This window comes from Leucoraja erinacea, chromosome 5 (genome assembly GCF_028641065.1).
Source record: "Leucoraja erinacea ecotype New England chromosome 5, Leri_hhj_1, whole genome shotgun sequence".
Classification (NCBI taxonomy): Eukaryota; Metazoa; Chordata; class Chondrichthyes; order Rajiformes; family Rajidae; genus Leucoraja; species Leucoraja erinaceus.
Window position 1 is genome coordinate 98911643 of NC_073381.1, and position 15129 is coordinate 98926771.

Below are 15129 nucleotides of genomic sequence, written 5' to 3' on the forward strand. Positions count from 1 at the left end.
TGAGGAGGATGCTATGAGAATGCAGGGTGACTTGGACAGGTTGGGTGAGTGGGCAGATGCATGGCAGATGCAGTTCCATGTTGATAAATGTGAGGTTATCCACTTTGGTGGTAAAAACAGGAAGGCAGATTTTTATCTTATGTTAAATTGGGAAAACGGGAAGTAGAACGAGATCTGGGGGGTCCTTCTTCAGCACTCACTGAAAGTAAACATGCAGGTACAGCAGGCAGTGAAGCTAATGCCATGTTGACCATAATAAGAGGAGTTGAGTATCAGAGCAAAGAGGTCCTTCTGCAGTTGTACAGGGCCCTGGTGAGACCACATCTGGAGTATTGTGTTCAAGAAGGAACTGCAGATGCTGGATGATCGAAGGTACACAAAAATGCTGGAGAAACTCAGCGGGTGCAGCAGCATCTATGGAGCGAAGGAAATAGGCGACGTTTTCCTGAAACATCGCCTATTTCCTTCGCTCCATAGATGCTGCTGCATCCCGCTGAGTTTCTCCAGCATTTTTGTGTACCTTCTGGGGTATTGTGTGCAGTTTTGGTCTCCGAATTTGAGGAAAACATTCTTGGTATTGAGGGAGTGCAGCATAAGTTCACCAGGTTAATTCCCGGGACTGTCATATGTTGATCGAATGGAGCGACTGGCTTGTATACACTGGAATTTAGAAGGATGAAAGGATATCTTATTGAAACATATAAGATTATTAAGGGATTGGACACGTTAGAGGCATGAAACATGTTCCCAATGTTGGGGGAGTCCCGAACCAGGGACCACAGTATATGAGTAAGGGGTAGGCCATTTAGAACGGAGATGAGGAAAAAAGTTTTTCACCAAGAGAGTTGTGAATCTGTGGAAGTTGTGAAGGCGGTGGAGGCCAATTCTCTGGATGCTTTCAAGAAAGAGCTATGGAGCTGTTAAAGTTAGCGGAGTCAGGGGATATAGGGAGAAGGCAGGAAAGAGGTATTGATTATAGATGATCAGTCATGATCACAGGACTAAATGGCCTACTCCTGCACCTATTCTCTATTGTCTACATCTTGAGTAGACACAAAACGTTTTAGGGCTAAAGAAAGGTCTTGACCCGAAACATCACCCATTCCTTCTCTCCAGTGATGCTGCCTGTCCTGTTGACTTACTCCAGCATTTGGTGCCTATCTCGGGGTCAACCAGCAGCATTTGCATTTGCTCCCTACATTCACATCTCCTCCAGATGTTGACCTCTTTCGCCTAGTTGGGTCCAGCGCTGTCTGTCAACAGCTGGTGGGCGGGCGCAGCACGGAGAGTGACGGGGGGCCGACCCAATGGCCAGCAGGGTCGACGCTGGAGGAGCCAATCAGCGGGTAGCGGGGGGGCGGGACCTGGCCTCCGCATTGTGACGCGACGTCGGGGGCGCGGCCGGATCCACGGCCGCCCATTGGCTGCTAAAGTTGCAGCCGGAGTTTCAGCGCTGGAGGAAAGTTTCACTCAAGTTACCGGTGGCAGCGACACACGTCCCCCTGTTGCACCAGACCAGGGGGCTCTGCTGGCTCTAACTCCCCTCCCACCTCAACCTCCGGGCTAACCCCCACCAACCCCCACTGACACCCCTCACCTCCCTCCCCCCCCCCCCCCCCCCCCCCCCCAACCCCCCTCCCCTCACCCCCCTCCTCCCCAACCTCCGGGCCCCCCACCCGACACCCCCTGCCTCCCTCACTCCCCCCCCCACCCCCCTCCCCAACCTCCGGGCTAACCCCCACCGACACCCCCTGACTCCCTCACCCCCCTCCCCCCCCCCCCCAACCTCCGGGCTAACCCCCACCAACACCCCCCTCCCTCTCCCTCACCCCCCCCCCCCCCCCCCTCACCCCCCCCCCCCCCCCCCACCTCCGGGTTAACCCCCACCGACACCCCCTGTCTCCCTCCCCCTCACTCCCCCCCCCCCCCCCCCTGCTCCCCAACCTCCGGGGGCTAACCCCCCACCAACACCCCCTGCCTCCCTCACCCCCCCCCCCCCCCCCCCCCCCTCCAACTCCCCTCCCAACCCCTCCGGGCTAACCTCCACCAACACCCCCGGGCTCACCCTCAGCCCCCCTCTCCCTTTCCCTCATCCCTCTCTCACTCTCTGCCCCCCCTCTCTCTCATCCTCCTCTCTCCACCCCACCCCTCCCTTTCCCTCCTCCTTCTCACCTCTCTCTCATCTATCTCTCTATCCCCTCTCTCTCACCCAATCACCCCCCCCCCCCCCCCCCCTCTCCCCCCTCTCCCTCTCTCTCCCTCTCTCACCCTCCCCCCCTCTCTCTCTCTCACACTCCCTCTCTCTCTCCCTCTCTCCTCCTCCCTCTCTCTCTCTCCACCCCTCCCTCTTTCTCTCACACACACACACACACATTTTATCTCTCTCCCTCCCATCACACACAACTCATTGCCCTCCTCCTGCCGGGATGGTGGACAACGTGTACCGGACCCGCTCCCTCGGCGTGGCGGCGGTGGGGCTGCCAGACCAATACGCGGACGGCAAAGCGGCGAAAGTGTGGCAGCTGTACATCGGCGACACCCGGAGCCGGACAGACGAGTACAGGAACGCCGTGGTCCAGTTGTTACGGCAGCACAAGTGCCAGCGAATCCTAGACGTGGCTTGTGGCACCGGGTAGGGGGATGTGTGCATCTAGACACAATAACAAAACGCTTGTTTCGCTCTCCTTTTTAGTTTCGTTTTAATTTTGCTTTGGCTGTTTTCTTATTCCCCCTCGTCTACCACGTGAGTTTTGTGTATATAATCATGCAGGATGGACACAGAGTGAGGCCCAGCGCAAATTTGGAGGAACAGCACCTCATATATCTCTTGGAAGACATAAAATGCTGGAGTAAAGAGGCAGCGTCTATGGAAAGAAGGACTAGGCGACGTTTCGGGTGGGCAGCTTGCACCCCAGCGGTATAAACATTGACTTCTCCAACTCCCAAGTAACCTCTCTCTCCATCCCTCTTCCCAGTTCTCCAACCAGTCAGACTGTGCTCCTGGTTAAATGCTACCCCTATTTACCTCGTTGTCAGCTTCCGCAAGCTAATAATGATCTCTTCTGCAGTTCCCTATACCTTGACCTCTTTTCATGTATCGTTTTCACACTTTATCCTTCCTTATCTCTGTGTCTCCCTTTCCCCTGAGTCCCAGTCTGAAGAAGGGTCTCACCCGAAGGTACACAAAAACGCTGGAGAAACTCAGCAGGTGCAGCAGCATCTATGGAGCGAAGGAAATAGGCAACGTTTCCGGCCGAAACCCTTCTTTAGTTCAGTTCTTCAGTCTGAAGAAGGGTTTCGGCCCGAAACGTCGCCTATTTCCTTCGCTCCATATATGCTGCTGCACCCGCTGAGTTTCTCCAGCAATTTTGTGTATCTTCGATCTTCCAGCATCTGCAGTTCCTTCTTTAACACAAGGGTCTCACCCGAAACGTCACCCATCCCTTCTCTCCAGAGATGCTGCCTGTCCCCGCTGAGTTACTCCAGCATTTTGTATCTTATCTCGAGTTTAGTTTATTCTCCCGTGTACTGGGGGTGCAGTGAAGAGCTTTCATCTCTTAAGAGGTCGGCATGAACGAGTCGGGCCGAAGGGCCTGCCTCCGCGATGTGATGAATCAATGTTGGCAAAGCAACCCTGGCAAAGTGCAGCAGGGATTCGGCGGTTCCAGGCAGCATCTGTGGACACGTCGTTTCGTGTTGGGGTGGATGCCTCTTCAGACTGAGTTCTTCCAGCAGTTTGCTTTTGCCCAGCGTGGTGTACCTGAGGCAGACACTGGGCAAACGGGACTGATCACAACACACTGACGCCCAGCTGCTTGTAAAACCCACTGGACCGGTCTGGAGAGAGTGCCCAGCGGCAGGCTGGGAATTTACTGCGAATTCGCACTTTATTCCCAGGTGCTGAATTTCTCTGCGTGGGTTCATTTAAATGATGCAACCGCTGCAGAACGAAACGGATCCCCAGCATTCAGTACGTTTGAACGCTGCTATCCGGACGATAGTTGGCAAAGTAAAAGGTTAACTGGGTAACTTTTAGACAGCTTCTTGGTTAGGAAAAGAAATACATTAGATGCAGACGGGATTGGCTTAGAAATAACATCGAACAGTACAGCACATGAACATGTGTGAGGAGGAACTGCAGATGCTGGTTTACACCGAAGATAGACACAACATGCTGGAGTAACTCAGCGGGGACAGGCAACATCTCTGAAGAGTGGGAATGGGGTGACGTTCCAAACGGGGATAACATGTAATGAGGAGCAAAGTCTGACTGGTTGGAGAACTGGGAAGTGGGATGGAGAGAGAGGGAAAGCAAGGGTTACTTGAAGTTGGAGAAGTCAATGTTCATACCGCTGGGGTGCAAGTTTCAGTGAGGTTCCCCGTAAACTCCAGCGAGTACTGGCATGGTGCCATCAAATGCTCAAACGGGTGATATTATAGACAAACAAAAATTATTCCAGTATAGTGCAAAGCCCAAATTCCTGCTTGCAACCAAACTATTCCTAGATTGGAGTTTAGTTGGTTCAATACCCTGATGGTTATTGGGAAGAAGCTTGTTCCTGAACATGGACGTTAGTTTTCAGGCTCCTGTACCTTCTTCCCGATGGCAGGGGTGAAATGAGAGTGTGGCCAGGGTGGTGTGGGTCTCTGATGATGTTGGCTGCCTTTTTGAGGCAGCGACTCCTGTAGGTCCCTTTTGATGGCGGGGAGGTCAGTGCCAGCGATGGACTGGGCAATACTGTTCTGTTCACTACAATAGGTCAATACAAGACATAATTGGGTTCATGAAATTCAAAGCAGTGGGCGCGGCTGAACCAAATTAATGGATGGTTTGGAGTATCCTCCCACACATGCCCGGCTTAAAGTGCCGCAGGAAGTGGTAGAAGCAGGTACAATGGTGACACATAACAGGCACTTGGACAGGTACGCGGATGGGAAATGTTTGTGCTGAGAAGCTGGAAAAGTTACAGAGAAGATTTACGAGGATGTTGCCGGGACTAGAGGGTCCCAATAGATCCCTTCGATGGTGGGGAGGTCAGTACCCATGTTGGAACGGACTGTGTTCACCACTCCTTGTAATCCCCTTCATTCTTTGGCATTGGAGTTGCCAAGCTGGTCTGTGATGCAACCAGTCATTATGCCAGGTTACACTAATCTCCTGCCAGCACCTGATCCATATCCCTCCATTCCCTGCGTATCTAAAAACCTCTTAAACACCACTATCGTATCTGCTTCTGCCACCACCCCTGGCAGCCCGTTCCAGGCCCCCACGACTGTAAAAAAATGAACTTCTATCGCATATCTCCTGTAAACTTTGTCACCCTCACTTTTGTCCTCAATGACTTTTCCACTCTGGGGAAAAAGATTCTGATTGTCTACCCTGTCCGACCACTTCCTCAAGTCAAGTCAAGTCAAGAGAGTTTATTGTCATGTGTCCCTGATAGGACAATAACATTCTTGCTTTGCATCAGCACAACGGAATATAGTAGGCATGAATACAGAACAGATCAGTGTGTCTATACACCATTATATAAATATATACACACTTCAATAAATAAGCAGATAAAGTGCAAATAAAAGGATAAAGGTCTAATAGTGTTCAGAGATTTGTTTTAGTTGTTAAATAGCCTGATGGTTGTGGGGAAGTAGCTATTCCTGAACCTGGATGTTGCAGATTACAGGCTCCTGTACCTTCTATCTGAAGGTAGCGGGGTGATGAGTGTGTGGCCAGGATGGTGTGGGTCCTTGATGATGCTGCCAGCCTTTTTGAGGCAGCGACTGCGATAGATCCCCTCGATGGAAGGGAGGACTGAGCTGATGATGGGCGGGGCAGTGTTTACTACTTTTTGTAGTCTTTTCCGCTCCTGGGCGCTCAAGTTGCTGAACCAAGCCACGGTGCAACTGGTCAGCATGGTCTCTACTGTGCACCTGTAGAAGTTCGAGAGAGTCGTCCTTGACATACCGACTCTCCGTAATCTTCTCAGGAAGTAGAGGCACTGATGTGCTTCTTCCCTCTCCCAGTTTCTTCCCAGCTGTTACCAGGAAACTGAACCATCCTCTCATCAACTACTGAGCTACTAACTACCTCATTGGAGACCCTCAGACTATCTTTAATCGGACTTTATCTTGCACTAAATGTTATTCATGTTATTCCCTATATCATGTATATGTACACTGTGGACGGCTCGATTGTAATCATGTATAGTCTTTCCGCTGACCCGTTATGCTTTTCACTGTACCTCAGTACATGTGACAATAAACTGAACTCTATCTCAAAATAATCTGTCCACTTCTATCAGCTCTCCTCACAACCGTCTGTATTCCAGAGAAAACTATCCAAGTCTGTCCAATTTCTCCTGATAGCTAATACCTTGTAATCCAGACAACATTCTGTTGAGTAAGAAAAACAAAGTATAAATCTGGTACATGATGATGTTCAAGGAAAATAAATGAAAGATCACCAAACTGAAATGTTAACGCTGTCTCTCTTTCCCTTCCTGTTACTCGAGCTCAAGATATTCCTGGCATTCTCTGTTCTTATTTCAGACTTCCAGCATCTGCGGTATTTTATTTTGAAGCACGCACTGTGACCAGTGCATGTAAACAGATTCTCAGCTGGTTTTCTTGGAATAATTCATCTGTCACAATTTCCTTTTGAATGTTAGCTTGAGATACCTTCACAGCAAGATTTTAACAGTGGATCTGGTTTGGTGACCTCTTAACTGAGCTCCCTGCGTTAACTTGGAATTGCTCAGCTGTCAGAAGGAGCACTCCAAAAACACAGGCATCTGTTAAATCAATCACTTGTTATAAATATCCCCAAACCCCCGGGTACTAAACCTAGGCCATGTCCTTGCTAGCATCGGAATTCAGCAGATAAATGGTGTCTTACATCTCCTTCATGGTCATGTTCATAAGCGATAGGAGCACAATTAGGCCATTCGGCCCATCGAGTCTACTCCGCCATTCAATCACGGCTGACCTATCTCTCTCTCTCAACCCCATTCTCCTGCCTTCTCACTGACACCCGGCACTAATCAAGAAGCCCGCCATCACTGCTTTAAAAATACTTGGCCGCAATCCCTATCTGACGAAGGGTCTCGATCAAAATTGTCACCTATCGCTGCTGCCTGACCTGTTGAGTTGCTCCAGCAATCTAGTGTCCTTTTGTGTATTAACCAGTTTTCCTAGTTCCTACGTTCCTATATCTTGTACTTTGGTTAGGCCCTAGTTGAAGTGGTGCGTGCAGTTATAGGGTTATAAGTGATAGAAGCAGAATTAGGGCATTCAGACCATCAAGACTGAAGGAGGGTTTCGGCCCGAAACGTTGCCTATTTCCTTCGCTCCATATCTGCTGCTGCACCCGCTGAGTTTCTCCAGCATTTTTGTGTACCTTCGATTTTCCAGCATCTGCAGTTCCTTCTTAAACATCAAGACTACTACGTCATTCAGTCATGGCTGATCTATCTCTCCCTCCTAACCCCATTCTCCTTCCTTCTACCCATAACCCCTAACCACCCAGTTCTGCTCACACCATTGCAGGAAGGATGTGGAAGCTTTTGAGATGGAGTAGAAGAGGTTTACCAGAATGCTGCCTGGATTAGAGGCTATTAGTGACAAGGAGAGATTGTTCAACCTTTGACTGTTTTCTTTGGAGCGCCGGAGTTTGAGAGGTGACCCATTAGAAGTACGTAAAATTAATGAGTGTCATTGATAAGGTAGACAGTCAGAACCTTTTCCCCAAAATGGAATTGTCAAAGACTAGAGCACACAGCAGTAAGGTGAGAGAAGCAACGTTTAAAGGATTTGTGTGGGAGAAGTTTGTTTTGTGCACAGAGGGTATTGGATGCCTGCAACATGCTTCAAGGGGCGATGGTGCAAGCAGATATGCTAATGGCGTTTAAGAGGCTTTTAGATAGTGTTGTGTGCTGGAGTCACCATTAGAGGGCTCTGCCTGGAGATGAATGTTTCCTCAGGGAGGGTCCCTGGGTGATCTGCAGGGGGTTTGCAGCAGCCATGTTTGGCTTGTAAACACACTTCGGGTTCTGTACACCAAGTATAGATTGGGTATTATTTAGCCCTCGAACACAACAGATAGGCTGCTGGATATGGAAAGGATAGGGATCCTAAATTCATAAGCGACAGGAGCAACATTGGACCATTCGGCCCATCAAGTCAACTCCGCCATTCAATCATGGCTGATCTATCTCTCCTTCCTAACCCAAATCAAGTGTAGTCAGAGAAGATGAATTTAACTTGGTGTCATGATCAACATGGACATTGAGGGCTCAAGGCCAGTTCCTGTGCGGCACTTAAAAAAACCCCATAGGAAATAGGTGCAGGAGTAGGCCATTCGGCCCTTTGAGCCATTCAATATGATCATGGCTGATCATCCACAATCAGTTCCTGCTTTCTCCCCAATATCCTTTGATTCCTTTCAGACCTGTTCTGTAGTCTGAGGAAGCCGTAGAGAGGGATGGCAGTTCGCGGGAGTACTGGGTGGGGGGGGGCGATGGCTGCGACAGGACTTTGTGACCAGCTGCAGCTGGCACTGTAAAATGGCGCCAAATTAGCGCCTGTTGTGTATGGACCCAGTGTGGTCTGTGCACACTTCACTGACGGGGTGATTGTGCTTATGTACGGAGATAGTCTTGTTGACTTGTGTGCAAAAATTATGTATATCAACGTACCTGGTACACGTAACAATAAATAAACCACTGTGTCCATGCCAGTTCTCAGTCCCCACTCATTTTCCCTCTACCCTACTCTCCACATCAACTCGCCCCTAGTTTCCACCACACACTCGCTCACACTTCAGGCTCCATTTACAGTAGTTCATTAACTTACTGATTGATCCCTGCAAATTCAAGATCAAGTCAGGCAGTACCTGAGAGTTTAAAAAAAATTCAGAATGCTGGAGTAACTTGAAGGGTCTGGCAGCATATGCGGAAGGAATGGACAGGTGACGTTTCATGGTCATACAGTCTGGATACAGGCGCTTCGGCCCAACCTGCCTCAACTACCCACCCCGGCAGCTTGTTCTACACACCCCCTGCTGTTTTGGCAGCACAGTGGTGCAGCAGTAGAGTTGCTGCCTTGCAGCACCAGAGACCCGGGTTCGATCCTGACTACCGGTGCTGTCTGTATGGAGTTTGTACGTTCTCCCCGTGGCCACATGGGTTTCCTCCCTCACTACGAAGACAGGTTTGCAGGTTAATTGGCTTCGGGGAAAATGGTAAATTGTCCCTAGTGTGTAGGATAGTGCTGGTGTGCAGGGTGACCGCTGGTCAGCGCAGTCTCGATGGGACGACAGGCCTGTTTCCACTCTGTATCTCCAAACTAATCTAAACTAAAATAGATTTGCCTTGAGGATCGTAAATGCACATGTAGCAAGAGCAGTTTGGAAAGCCATATTAATGGAGGTGTTAGTTTGTATCTGAAGAGCACTGGCAAAAGATAAAAGCAGAGAGCAACACGGTGGCCCAGCGGTAGAGTTGCTGCCTTAGAGCGCTTGCAGCGTAGGAGATCTGGGATCGATCCTGACTACGGTGCTGTCTGTACGGAGTTTGTACGTTCTCCCCATGACCTGATGGGTTTTCTCTGAGATCTTCAGTTCCCTCCCACACTCCAAGGACGTGCACAGGTATGTAGGTAAATTGGCTTGGTATAAATGTAAATTGTCCCTAGTGGGTGTCGGATAGTGTTAATGTGCGGGGATCGCTGGTTGGAACGGACGCGGTGGGCCAAAGGGCCTGTTTCCACGCTGTATCTCTAAACTAAACTAAACGGAGGAAGGCTGAGGTGCAGTCGGAAAGTTGTCTAGCTAGACGTCTGCCTCCTACCTGTGGAGAGGAGGCTCGCTGGAACATAAGGGGATAAGGGGATCAGGGGGTATGGAGAGAAGGCAGGTACGGGATACTGAGTTGGATGATCAGCCATGATCATATTGAATGGCGGTGCAGGCTCGAAGGGCCGAATGGCCTACTCCTGCACCTAATTTCTATGTTTCTATGTTTCTATAAATGCCACATAGCTCTTTGTGCCTTGTTTCCAACTGCCCAAAGCAAAAGGCCAGAGATGTCTTGATGCTGAGGTACACGATGGCAGCAAACTTAGTCAAGGGAAACGTTGAAGGCTGAGGGTCCGTACACCCGACCGAAGTAGTATACAAAGTATGCTTTGAAGTATACACGGTGGCACAGCGGTGGAGTTGCTGCCTTACTGCGCCAGAGACCTGGGTTCCATCCCGACTACCCATGCTGTCTGTACGGAGTTTGCACTTTCTCCCCGTAACCGCGTGGGTTTTCTCCGGGTGCTCCGGTTTCCTCCCACGCTCCAAAGACGTGCAAGTTTGTAGGTTAATTGGTTTGGTTAAATTGCAAATTATCCCCGGTGTGTACACTATTGTGGAGGGATCAATAGTCGATACAGATTTGGTGGGCCAAAGGGCCTGTATCCGTGCTGTGCCTCCAAACTAAACTAAAAGGTTATGAGAGGCATAAATAGGGCAGACAGTCTGAACCTTTTTTCCATTCCCTCCGCAGATGCTGCAGAATTCCACCAGCACTTTGTGTTTTGCTCAAGATCCCAGCATCTGCAGTTTCTTGTGTCTCCCTTATTCTACCCTCACCCTCCCCCCCTCAACACCCCTCCATCCCCTCACGTTCTGAGGAAAGGTCACTGAGCTAAAACATCGATTAATTTCTCTTACCGATGCTGCCTGATGAGTTTAGTTTTGTTTGATTTAGTTTAGTTTAGTTCAGTTCAGTTTAGAGATACAGAGCGGAAACAGGCCCTTCGGCCCACCGGGTCCGCGCCGACCAGCAATCCCAGCACACTAACACTATCCTACACACTAATGACAATTTACAATTTTACCAAAGCCGATTAGTCTACAAACCCGCACGTCTTTGGGGTGTGGGAGGAAACCGGAGCACCCGGAGAAAACCCACGCGGGTCACGGGGAGAACGTACAAACTCCATACAGACAGCACCCATGGTCAGGATCGAACCTGGGTCCCTGGCACTGTGAGGCAGCAACTCTACCGCTGTGCCACCGTGCCGCCCTGAGTTCTTCCGAGTCTAGTTTGTTGTCATAAGCACAAGCTCGGTAAGGTGCAAATAGAGCGAAAGATTTGCTTGCAGCAGCACCACAGGTACATAGACAACACTCAAAAACATAAATGATACAAAATGATACGTAAATTATACAAAGCAGTATAAATAAGAAGCACTGGAGGAATTCAGCGGGCCAGCCAACAACTGTGGATTGATTGATTGAGAGACACAGCATGGAAACAGGCCCTTCGGCCCACCGAGCCCATGCTGACCATCGATCACCCATTTGCAAGTTCTATGCTGTCTCACTTTCTCATCCCCTCCTTATGCACTAGAGGCAATTCACTGAGGGCCAATTAACCTACAAACCTGCATCTTTGGGACGTGGGAGAAAACCGGAGCACCGGAGGAAACCCCACGTGATCACGGGGGGAACGTACAAAATCCGTACACAGATAGTCAGCACCCGAGGTCAGGATCGAACCCAGGTCTCTGGCACTGTGAGGCAGCGGCTCTACCAGCTGCGCCACTGTGCTATATATTATTCTTTCAGATGTAAATTCAGTCCAGTCCCCATTAAACGTCACTATTGAATCTGTCTCCCCTTCCTCTCTGACGGTGCATTGCACACTCTAACCGTTCGGTGAGTAAAAATCTTTTCCTCTTACTCATTTTTGAATCTTTTTGCCACTCGTCCTCTATATTTGGCACAAGTTTACGGGAAATAGTTTGGAGATACTGCCCGAAAACAGGCCGTTCGGCCCACCGAGTTTGCGCATTGCCACTTTTCATTTCACTGCACAACGATCTGTTATGTGTATGTGACCGCACATTACACACATAACCAAGCCATAACCTAAAACTTTTTTGGAGTGCACAATTCACACGGTCGAGCATTCCGTACTACCGGGATTTCAAGCACTGTAAGCACAACTGCACATCTCGTATGGGTGATTTCACTGTCACTGACGTAGATCCGCACCCACGTGACCAAAATTCTCAAGTAGGACACTTGTTCGGTACTTGGACTAGACCCGTTAAAAACATAGAACACGGCGAGGTGACAATTTACAGCTACATACACAAGTAAGGTAAATTCAAGAGGGAACAAGGAAAGCGGCGGAAATGACAAACCCGTGGATATGTCCAAAATATCGGGAATTATCGCGTTTGCTCGCTGGTAAGGCATGAACTTACTTTTGATAAATTCGCGAAGATCTCATATATTTTGGACCTGTAACCCACAAATGTCGGGTCATTTCGAGGACCTTCAGTTCCCTCTTGAATGTACAAACTTTTTTTTTCCGTATAGACAGCGTGCCCACGTAGCCAGTAAATTGAGCTCACGCGAGTCTTTTCTATGTTTTAGCTGGGAAAATGCACCCATGTAAGGCAGCCGAACCCTCTACCTCCACTTGAGACCACGTGGGTGCGGATCTACGCCCAGTGACCTTTAGTGAAATCACCCTATACAGGCAACATTTCGGGCCAGGAACCTTCTTCAGACTCTGTTTAGTGCCGACCCAAAATTCTGCCTGTCCATTCGCTCTACAGATGCTGCCTGACCCGTTGAGTTCCTCCAGCACTTTGTGTTTTGCTCAAATTTCGAACATCTGCAGTTTTTTGAGTCGGGTTGGGATCTTTCTTCAGACTGATCAGAAAATAAAAAGATTGTGCAGAAATACACGTCAAAAGTAATGCAGAAGGGCTGCATAATGTTGTGTAGCTAAGTTTACTCAGTCCGTGTTTGTGTCTAGTATGGTTTTTACTGAACTGCATACAAAAAGGAATTTCACCGCACCTCGGTCGGTATGTGTCAGTAAATGAAGATTATACCATTAAATCCTCTCACCTACAACCTCAGGTTCTTGAAAAATGCCCTCATAATTTTATAATTCCATTTATGATTTTAAGATTTTCATGATTTTCATGATTTTATGTCAAGAATCAACAGTCACTAATTGTCCAAATGTGTAGGAAGGAACTGCAGATGCTGGTTAAAACCGAAGATAGACACAAAAAGCAGGAGTAACTTAGCGGGACAGGCAGCATCTCTGGATAAAAGGAATGGGTGACGTTTTGGGAGGAGGGTCTTGACCCGAAACTTCACCTATTCCATTTTCTCCACAGTTCATGACCTGGATGGGGTTTGGTAGCATGTTTCAGAGATGCTGGCGTAATGAGAAGTTATGAGAGGCATAAATATTAGGGCGGTAACGGTGGCGCAGCGGTAGAGTTGCAGCCTTACAGCGAATGCCGCGCCGGAGACCCGCGTGTGTGGGTTTTCTCCGAGATCTTCGAGATCTTCGGTTTACTTCCACACTCCAGGTTTGTGGGGTAATTGGCATGGTAAATCTAAAAATAATCCCTAGTGAGTGTAGGATAGTGTTAATGTGCGGGGATCATTGGTCGGCGCGGACCCGGTGGGCCAAAGGTCCTGTTTCTGCGCTGTGTCTCTAAACTAAAAAATATTTCCGCGCTGTATCTCAAATCTAAATTCAACTAAACTAAACTATACTGTTTGTGTGAAAGATGATGGAACAAAGAGTCTTCTTCCATTGTCCAACCTCAACGTGTCAAAGAGCTGGATAAAATGTCCCAAAGTAAAGTAAACTAATGAAAACTAAACTAAAGTTAACGAATCATTAACTCTGAGCCCGGTGCAGGCTGACTACGATTGGCTATTGCTGGGGGCAGGGCAGTACATGAGGCAGAGATTCCAGCTGTTTTCCTGGCGACCTAGTGACTGGGCTTGCAAACAAACAAGGTGATGCAATCGTGTACATAAGCCAGTGAGTGCTTTTCTGGAGTCAGTGCAGAAAGTGATTCAGTGCCAATCTGAAAAAGGGCAGCAAGTTGGAACCCATGGTGGTCAAGTTTATTTTCTTCTTCCCAGTGCATTTAGTTTAGTTTAGTTTAGTTTAAAGATACAGTGCGGAAACAGGCCCTTCAGTTCAGTGTCGTTTATTGTCACGTGTACCGAGGTACAGTGAAAAGCTTTTTTTGTTGTGTGCTAACCAGTCAGCAGAAAGACAATACATGATTACAATTAACAGTGTATAATATACATAATAAATAATGTCGTTTAGTGCAAGGTAAAGCCGGCAAGTTCAATCAAGGATATTCCGAGGGTCATCAAAGAGGTAGATAGTAGTTTAACACTGCTCTTAGGCCCACTAGGTCCGCGCCGTCCAGCGATCCCCGCGCATTAACGCTATCCTATACACACTAGCGACCATTTACAATTATACCAAGCCAATTAGCCTGCAAATCCATACGTCTTTGGAGTGTGGGAAGAAACCGGAGATGTTAGGGAGTCCAGAACCAGGGAACACAGTTTAAGAATAAGAGGTAAGCCATTTAGAACAGAGATGAAGAAATACTTTTTCTCACAGAGAGTTGTGAATCTGTGGAATTCTCTGAGGGCGGTGAAGGCTGGTTCTCTGGATGCTTTCAAGAGAGAGTTGGATAGAGCTCTTAAAGAAACTGGAGTCTGAACTGGAGGATATGGGGAGAAGGCAGGAACGGGGTATTGATTGTGGATGATCAGCCATGATCACATTGAATGGCGGTGCTGGTTCGAAGGGCCGAATGGCCTACTCCTGCACCTATTGTCTATTCTCTATCCCGAAGAATACCCATGCAGGTCACGGAGAGAACGTACAAACTCCGTAGAGGCAGCACCCATAGTCAGGATCGAACCCGGGTCTCTGGCCCTGTAAGCGCTGTGAGGTAGCAACTCTACCGCTGCGCCACTGTGCTGACACATGTGAGAGATTGAAATTTTTGGAGTGACAAACACAGTTATTTTGATAGTCACCATATCATATAGCAGTGAAATAAGCCCTTCAGCACAACTCATTCATGCTTGACCTCTCAGCTCATCCCATATGCCTGAATTTGATCCCTATCCCTCTGAACTTATCTATCCGTGTACCTGTGTAATTAAATTGTTTCTCTGAGGAACTTCCTGAGTGAATACATTGGAGGTTTTCCATAATATAATTCTATGGCTGGTCTCACCCACCAGCATTTGGCCCATATCCCTCCAAACCAAGTGAATGGACATTT

General features: G+C 48.6%; 1 protein-coding gene across 1 annotated transcript in view; it reads left to right on the plus strand.

Annotated features, from left to right (window-relative positions):
- The first annotated feature begins 2332 nt into the window (after positions 1-2332).
- gnmt (glycine N-methyltransferase) overlaps positions 2333-15129 on the plus strand; it is a 36866-nt gene continuing 24069 nt past the window's right edge. Inside the window, exon 1 of the mRNA XM_055636347.1 lies at positions 2333-2632. Coding sequence (XP_055492322.1) covers positions 2427-2632 — 206 coding nt within the window. The 5' untranslated portion in view covers positions 2333-2426. The remainder of the gene's footprint in view (positions 2633-15129) is intronic.